The sequence below is a fragment of the Nansenia antarctica genome, assembly GCF_963989245.1.
Source record: "Nansenia antarctica genome assembly, chromosome: 17".
NCBI lineage: Eukaryota > Metazoa > Chordata > Actinopteri > Argentiniformes > Microstomatidae > Nansenia > Nansenia antarctica.
The window spans coordinates 2,776,196-2,785,189 of record NC_137687.1 but is presented as its reverse complement, the minus strand read 5'-3'; the positions used below and the strand labels follow the sequence as shown (position 1 = coordinate 2,785,189).

The window sequence follows — 8,994 nt, the reverse complement described above, 5'->3', positions numbered from 1 at the left end:
ATTCAGTTAATCCTCATAAATTCAAAACGATGATGTTTTGTTATATTCCTGGAAATATTCTGGGACCCTACAGTCAGTAGTCGTGACCTGGTGTGGCCCCTGTGACAATCTGATACAAATGCTCTCTGCTTCTGTCTTATCGCTTGAATTGACCTGATGAATGAAAAATAACGGTCCACAGCCCCCTCTTGTGGACTTGATGTGCTACATCTCAAATTCCCTCTCCTTCCCTCAAATTCCCCTCCTTTCACACCGTGACAAATGACAATATTAAGTGCCCCTCTTGACGTAATTATGCGTATTGTGTGATCAATGCTCCTGTGTTCTTTGGGTGTGATGATGTCTTCATCATAGGGCAGCAGTTTGTCCCTCAATGTAGCTGGAAATGAGCCAATCAAGCAGCATGATGATAATCAATCAATGAACATTCATGTGAATTTGTGAATGTGAAACTTGATTTATACAGTTCTACATTGTTTACGCTTCTCAAATGATTGAGTGATGAAAATAATAGCAATAGCTGACCATTTACACAATACGAACTTACTGTGAACATAGTAACATAACCATGTTGACTTGCATGCATATCTAGGTATGCCATTGAAGGCCTCAGGTATGATACCTGTGACTACCACCACCACACATACCTACCACCCTCCTTTCCTCCAAAACCCGACAACCTCTGTGGAGGAGCGTCACTCGTTAACTCTAGCTTTTGATTGAGACGTGTCTCTGTCGCCTCTCCGAACGCATGTGGACAAACTTCTCACACATGGCTCCTTTCAGGCCTTTTGTCTCTTTCCCCTTTCTGCCCGAAATTCCTCTCCTTGGTTACCGGTTGTCATGGTTTCGGGAGCCCCAGCAGTGTGGGGGGATTATCAGCCATTTTGGGGACAGCTGGCCCAGGTTTGTCCATGCTTGCCCCCCCCCCCCCCGGTCCCGCTACCAGCCACACTGGGGGGATGAGGGGAGGCATTGTGTGAGGATTAGGACCTTCCTGTGTGTCAGCCCGTTACACTGGGGAGGGGGAGGACAGAGAGAGAGAGAGGGAGAGAGAAAATGAAAGAGAAAATGAAAGAGAGTGGGGTTTGAAAGAGAGTATGACACACAGAGGGAGAGAGAGAGAGAGAGGGGGTGAGGGCCTCTACAGCTGCACTCTCAATCACACTAGCCACTGATTATCCCTTTCTCACACACACACACACACACACATCACACATCAGAGACCTGAGGATCTGAAACATGTTTAAAGCAACTCAGAGACGAAACAGACCAAGTACCGTAAGTAGACAGTGAAACACACAGACAAAAGAACTAGAGATAGACACACAGCAACATAAGAGACACACAGCAACAGTGTGTACACTCAGACATGTAGAACATGGTGTAATGCATACAAAATACTTAACCGGATGAATGAACCGTCTAGCCGAGGAGGGACTAGTTATTACCATACGGATTGTGAGAAACAAATTGAACAACAGACAAACCGAAAAGCTCTTTTCACCATCACCATCGTTTTATTCTCTCTTTATGACAACACAATGGGAAGCACATTCCTTAACATAACTACAAAAAAACAACGGTGGTAAACTATTTAGAGCAAAAGAGTAGAACACTAAACTGAGCTAAGGTAGGATACAGTGCAGATAACTTCTGCAGGGGGGCAGAAAACATTACTCTCAAGTGCTTTGAGAGAGAGGAGAGGAGAGGAGGGAGGGGGGAGAGAGACACAAAAGGCATGAAGGAGTGAGGTAAATCTATCAGACAAGGTCCATCCTGATTCCCAGTAGGTTTTCCACATGAGTCCTGACATACTAGCCTTATCCAGAGTAACCCCCCTCAGTGCGTAACAATCTGATCACTTACAGTTAACCCAATTACAATCACTGATAAAACAGAGGTCATTGTTGTTCAATTTCACAGGGTGCTGCAAGTAAAGGTGAGGAACGGAGGAAGGGGTCAGGATTGGCCAAAGAAATTGTTTACATATCTTCGTCACTTTAACATAAACATCATCATCATCATCTTCATCTCTGTTTAAAAGGATGGATGGATACAGCAGTGGGTACAGTGCAACTCCATTGAAACATTCAGTACAGCAGCATGACAGTTTTAAAAGGAAAAAAGTAAGTAAAAAACACAAAAATAACCGTAAGTAACCGTGGTTAATATTTACAAAATAAATGGCCACTACTAAACAAATGGCCTGTTTTGGCATGGAGGTTTTATACTACCATCCTAAATGAGTAGATTCCCATTTATAACCTTCACTTTCTCACAACGTGAAATGAGAAGTTCACAACAGCATGTTTAACCAGAGGTATATGTGCTCTAAAAAAAGAAAACAGAAGTACTTGGTAAACTAACCAACTGCCAATCAAAACACAAATTCACACAAATTCCATTGTGTGTCTTTTTTTTTCTTCCTCACCACAGAATTCTGCGACATACCGATATGTCAATAAGGCCTCACTGTGATCTTTGAGATAGTAACATCAATATCCATGTCCATTGAGTTATTACTACTTGAGAACATTCTAAACATTCCGCACTAAAGAACCGACTAGACCAACCGACTGGCGAATTTGCGGAACCTAGGATGGTAGGGGAATGTAGGGCAATACCGCTACCTGATTGGTTGGCGAAGCACTCGTGAAGAGCCCCCTCATTGGCTGGCGACTTCGCCAACCAATCAGGTAGCGGTATTGCCCTACCTTCCCTGCTTCGCCAACCAATCAGGTTGCGGTATTGCCCTACCTTCCCCTACCATCCTAGGTTCCGCAAATTCGCGACCGACTGACTAATAGCTAAATAGAACACATAGAATAAACAATCAATCAATTCTGATTCTATGAAAAATACATTCCCAGGGTCAGGGGTCATTCGTAACACATTGACACCCATTCAAGCCTATGAAGTTCAGCCCTACACAGTAGTGGTGTCTTCAGTCTTCTTCTCTCCTTCCTCCTCAGAGCCGCCGGTGACTAGCGGAGCCTCCAGGATGCCGCCATCCTTCTCAGGAGATTTGGCGGCCAATCGCTGCTTTTCACCCTCCTTTTCAGGGTTCCCGTGGGCCGAGTGTGTACCGGTACTCGGATTCTCCGTAGTGTCAGTATTGTCATTGGTCAGGCTGACGGGCGGAGGAACCTTGGCGGGAATGTTGGTCACTGCTTCGGGGTGGGTTTTCATGTGCCCCTGTGGAACGGAAAAAGGAATATGATGGTTCAGTCAGGTAAAGGCTTAGGGTTAGGGAATAAGGTTTGAAAATGTATTTTCATAAAATGGTCACAGCAATAACCATAAAGCTGACAAATTAATAAACACCATCCTCAACCACCAACCTCAAGAATAGCAAAACTACATGATGCACTTTAGTACAAATATGTGGCTAATAATACACTTCCTACGCCTTACCTTCAGTCCACTGCGGCTGGCGTACGCTTTCCCACACTGTGTGCAGCAGTAGGGTTTCTCTGGGCGGGAGGACTGTGGTGGTGGTGGTGGTGGTGGTGGTGGTGGTGTCGGGGCTGGGGCGGTGGTCAGCTGAGGGGGCTCAGCATGCTCCTCGGAAGAAGCCTTATCCAGAGAACCATCCAGAGAACCATCCCTCTCCACGGTGGTAGAGAGGCTGGGAGGGGGCTCCTCCTCTCTCTCTGGTTCCACCACAGACGGGGGGGTGTCTTTGTCTCTGGGCGTTACACCCTCACTCTCCCACTCAGGGCTGACTTCTTCCACACTGGGTTCCTGTGGGCGGCTGCTGCTGCTGCTGGGGGGGGCCTGGACCACGTCTGGGTCAGGGCTAGCTGCTTTAGGGCTGGCGGGAGGGGTGAGTGTAGGTGTAGGTGTAGGTGCGGGGTTCAGGGCAGGAGAGGTCGGGGTCGGGGTGGACTCGGGGCTGGGGAAGAGCTCATCTGTGCTCTTGTTATCTGCGGATGCAGAGGAGGAGGCATTGTTGGAGCTAAGCAGCTCACTGGGTCTACTACTATCGTCACTCACACTGGGCCTGGAGACACAGAGAGAAAGGGGGGTGTCCTCATCCTCCTGTGCCTCACCATTGACCACAGAGGAGGCGGACTGCTGGGGTCTTTTGGAGAATGATGCTTTCAGAGGGCTAGCGTTAGACTGTTGCTGCTGAGTCTCCTCCGCTGCGCAGTGCATGGAGCCGTTGGCTGGGCTGTCGACAGCCAGAGGGCTCTCCCCCAGGGGCAAGGGGTGTTCCTCCTGTCTCTCCGGGGAGGGATTATGGGTCAACGGTGGGCTAATGCTCGGCGTGGAGGAGGGTTCAGATTTCACAATCGGGGGGCTGGGGTCAGCTGCTGCTGGGGATTGTTTAGTAGGGAATGAGGGTCCTGAGTCCTGGCTGCTGATTGGTGCTGCCCTGGGGATGGAAACGCCCATTGTAAAGTTGAGGGGGAGGAGGGTCGAGGGTTGTAGGGGGGGGTTGATTAGGGAAGAGGCGCCGCCGCCCATCGTATGTCCCAGGTCCGTGCCCAGGTCTTCCGGGGGCAGTTCCGTGCCGTCCTCCGGAGGTATCTGGCCCCCCAGGTGCATGCGGATGTGATGCTGGAGGACCAGGGCGTTGGTGAACTTGCGCGGGCACAGCGGGCACGAGTTCTGGGCCCTGCCGTTGGCCGGGCGGGCCCGGTGGGTGGCCAGGTGGGCCCGCAGGCTGCCCTTGGTGGAGAAGTAGCGGCCGCACAGCTTGCACGGGAAGGGCCGCTCCCCCAGGTGGGTGGCCTGGTGCAGACGCAGGGCCCGGGGGCAGCTGAGGACGCGCAGGCACACCGTGCACTGGTTGGGAAGGGCCAGGGAAGACGGGTTGGTGGGGCCTCCAGGGAGGAGGTCCTGGCTGCTCCCCATGGCCCCCCCATGGGGGTTCGTGTTGGGGCTCAGGCCCAGGGCCGCCATCATCTCCCTGCGGTAGGAGTTGGAGGTGGTACTCAGGTCGTGGCCGTTGGAGTCCCCGATAGCAGAGCCGTCTGCCGGGTTCCATGAGAGGGAGGAGGAGGCCCCCTGGGGCTGCTTCTCCAACTTCTGCACCAGCCTCTGCAGCTTGGAGGTGTCCGAGGTCTGGGTGGAGGAGGGGACGGTGGCGGAGGAGGATGTGGGGGGTTTGGGGTAGGGAGGGAAGGGGAAGGGGAGCCCCTGGTGATGGGAAGAAGCGAGGTGGGAGGCCGCCGAGGGGTGGGTCGGAGGGGGACGGAGGAGGGCGAGGTGGTGGGGTGACGCGCCCCCCCCGGGGAAGAGGATCTTGGGGAGGTGGGCGAGCTGGGAGTAAGGGGAGCTGCCCGGGTGTAACGGAGGGGTGTTCTCGTCGAACCGCTGCTGTTTCACACCTTTGAACTGGCCTCCTCCTCCCATAGGGGAGGTGGAGGAGGAGGAGGGCAACGCGCTGCCGGCGGCACTGGCGGCCGCGGCGGCGGAAGCTCGGTTCAGCTGCAGCAGGGAGTGCGCCGTGGACAGCAGGGCCATGTCTATGCTGGGCGGCAGAGGTAAAGAGGATGGGGAGGGCCGCGGAGACGCCCCGGACAGGAAACCCAGAGCCATTCCCTCCGACATCCCGACCGCTCCTTTCACCCCCCCGAACGGCTCATCGTCCTCCGCCCGGCGCTTCCGGCGCCTCTGCGGGGCCGTGGGGGTGGGCGGCGGGGGCAGCTCCAAGGCGGGGGGCAGCAGCGACAGCGACAGCTCGGGGTTCTGCTCGCGGTGCCGCAGGAAGTGGGCTTTGAGGTTCCCCCGGGTGGTGAAGCGGCTGAGGCAGACGGGACACTTGTACGGCCGCTCGCCCGTGTGGGAGCGCAGGTGGATCTGCAGGGAGGAGTCGCTGCTCAGCACCTTGCCGCAGTACCGACAGGCGTGTTGAGGACGGCTCGCTGAGTCGGTCGAGGACCCCAGGGAGGAGCTGGGCTGGAGGAGGTGTTCCTGGGACTGGCCGGAAGTGGGGTGGGGGGTGGGTGGGGTGGAGAAGCTAACTCCGTTACTGTGGCCAAACAACGGGGACGTGTTGGAGGATTTCTCGTGGAGGTAGCGCTGGGGTAAGCCCAGGGACAGAGCGAGTGGGTGTAGGGAGGCCGCCGCGGAGGAACTGAGGATGGAAGGGGAGGAGGAGGACGAGGTAGAGGAGTGTTGCGGGTTCGCTCTGTGTCCGTTCCCATTGATGTGGGAAAGGCCGGGCTTGGACACGGGGTGTTGGGGGAACAGGGAGGGCAGGCAGGACAGGAGGGGGGAGACTGATGTTAGCAAAGGGGCAGCAGGGGAGGCGTGCGGCGGCGAGGGGGATCCCGCCACGGATCTCTGGCGACTCTCCCTGCCGCCGGCCTGGGGCGCCGCGTCCTGGGTGTACACCGCCCCCCCGAGCCTGAGCACGTGCCGACAGATCTCCTCGGTCATCTGCATCTGGTGGATCTGCCTCTGCTGCAGCACCCTCAGCTCCTCCAGGAGCACGGCCAACGTGGGCGGCACCTGGCCCTGCGCCAGGGGGGGGCTAGGGGCCTGATGCTGCTGGCCGGGACTGGTGCTCCTCTCCCGGTACGGCGGGGCGCAGAGAGAGGAGAAAGAGGAGGAGGAAGAGGTAGTGGTGGTGGTGGTGGCCGAGCCGCTCCCCCCCATCTGCAGCGAGGTCATGGTGGAGTGGGAGTGGGAAAGGCCCAGGTGCGAGAGCGTGTGAGTGTGCCCCGGAAGTCCCGCAGAAGAAGTCTGACTGAGAAGCCGGGGGGAGTGGGAGTGGGTCTGGGACGACAGGGAGGGATGGGGGAAGTCGGGAGAGAGGGACGAGTGAGTGTTCGGGAGGGAGGTGATGTAGGGGGCGATGTGGCTGGGCCAGTGGGGAGGCGGAGAGCTCTCGCTGGGGAGGGAGGGAGCGCGGAGACCCCCAGGGGATGGTCTAGGGGCCAGGGGGGGCTGGCAGTCCTGGAGGGAGGTGGTGGGGGACGAGGAGGAGGACCCAGAAGAGGTGGGCTCCGAGCCAAGAGAGGTGGACGGTGACTTCACGGCCAGCTGGTCATCTATGGACAAGAGGGAAAGAGAGGGATTAAGGCCTTACATTCACCACTACATTCAACCAAATAAAATGTCACTTTTGTGATGTGATTTAGTGATGTGATGTGACGCCTATTGAAAAATATACTTTTGTAACAATGAACAGACTCGGGATTAGGCTACAGCCAGAATTCATAGATTCAGTCATGCCTCCGCCTCTCCTCCTCAAAATTAAGTTGGGTACATAATGTTTAAACTGAAAGTTTTAGGCTATATGGCCAGTTTAGAACATTTGCTTATGTTTGCATATATCAACATTTCCTCTCAATGATTCTGTTTCAACTTCTAACGCAATGAAAAACAAGGAAATGCCGTGATACAAACAAACAAACAGGGACACACAGGGATACAGTCTATGCCACCTTGTCATCTTGCTGCTTTTTCACAGCAAAAACCCTCAAACGTCTTTTGCACAAAAGCTTGCAGACCACCTTGCTGCTATGACAACACATTTCTGAGGACAATGCACATCGCCAAGACAACCCATAACCCCTCTTAACCCACCCCTCACTCCAGCAGTTACGTCTTTCATCTCTCCTATTCACCCTCCCCCCCTGACGTAACCGAGGGGGCCAGAGGTCAGGCCATGCTAAGGGTCCTGGGCACTGTCCAGAGGCTGTGATTGGTCAGCTAATCTGACCTTTCCAGCTCAGGGGTCAAATTCTTTCAAAATCTTGAGCAGAGTGAGAAAGAGAGAAAGAGGGGGGAGGGGAGTAACAATGGAAAGACAAACTAACTTCCCTCCTAAAAGGGATATACCTAGTGATGGAATGAATGACTGTACTGCAATGCTTCTCAATCTATGGGGAATCTTATGGACAGACCAAAAAGAAGGCATGCAAAATAATGTTGCCCATCTTGTTTCCTTATATGGAGATTTGCCTTGTAGAAGAACCTCTTTGACGGAAGTCTTTTCTAAGGTTTGTTTGTGCTGCAAATGCAGCAGGACAAGTGAAGGTGCATTCTACTACCCCCTCAAAAGTTTTACCCACTGAACCCCCAACTGAGTAGGAGTATACAGTCAATAGAACTGGGCAGGAGAGGGGAGGGGAGCATTGAGAGAGAGGGGGGGGAAAGAAAGGGGGAGAACAAGGAAACATGAGGGAAGAGAGAAGAAGCATGGGGGACAAGAAGAGAATAGAGTGGTAGAGATTAATCTTTTACCAAAAACACCCCCCTCCCCCTCCCCTCACCATCCACTTTATTGTGGGTGAATATGAGACTTCTCTAAACTAATAAAAGACCTCTCCAGCAGTCAAGCTAAGCAGCCTGCTAGTTTCCTACTAGTGAACCAACATCACAGGAAAATGGCCACAGATGTATGTAACCCATTCACATTCAGACCACAGGGACAAGTTAGTTTATGGGGCCAGCAGCCCTGGAGTAACTGATTTGACAAACTTAAAGACTTCTACAGAAGAAAGAAAATCGACTATCAGTGCAAACAGCAACACACAAACAAACAACCGTGCACATCAAGTAAGCCTAGGTAAATGCATCTGAATCAATCAAAATAAGAAAATAAACATTGGGCTACTACACCCAGCTTTGTTTTGTTTTGTTTTTTTGTTTACCTGTAAATGAACAAGCAAGCTGCGACCTTTTAACTTCACTCAACTCTAACTTCAATCAATTGTTTCCTGCAAAAGCAGGGAGGCAATACAACAAGCTAAAAACAAATGATAGAGAACTTGGAGAACAATTGATCATTGATCTTCCACAGGTGTAAATCATTAAATCATCAATTCTGACCCCGTTGCTTTGCTGCATGACCCTTCATCCCTGCATGGTGGTTGAGATAAATAGAAGATCAATGCAAATAAATAAATAAACACATGCAAGTAGGTTAGAATAAAAAAATAACTTTTCTTTCTCACCGTGCGAGAGTAACCGCGTGCCCCCCGGGTCCGAGTTAACGAGCTGCTGGGGTCGTTTCTGCTTCCGGCGTGACAT

The 8,994-nt window shown here is 52.8% G+C and overlaps 1 protein-coding gene across 1 annotated transcript; it reads right to left on the bottom strand.

Annotated features, from left to right (window-relative positions):
* Positions 1-2,928: 2,928 nt before the first annotated feature.
* LOC308172779 (uncharacterized protein) lies at positions 2,929-8,994 on the bottom strand (the record flags this gene model as incomplete). Its single annotated transcript, XM_080547728.1, has 3 exons — positions 2,929-3,198; positions 3,418-7,007; positions 8,919-8,994. The coding sequence occupies 3 exons, from the start codon at positions 8,992-8,994 to the stop codon at positions 2,929-2,931; spliced, it is 3,936 nt and encodes a 1,311-aa protein (XP_080403854.1).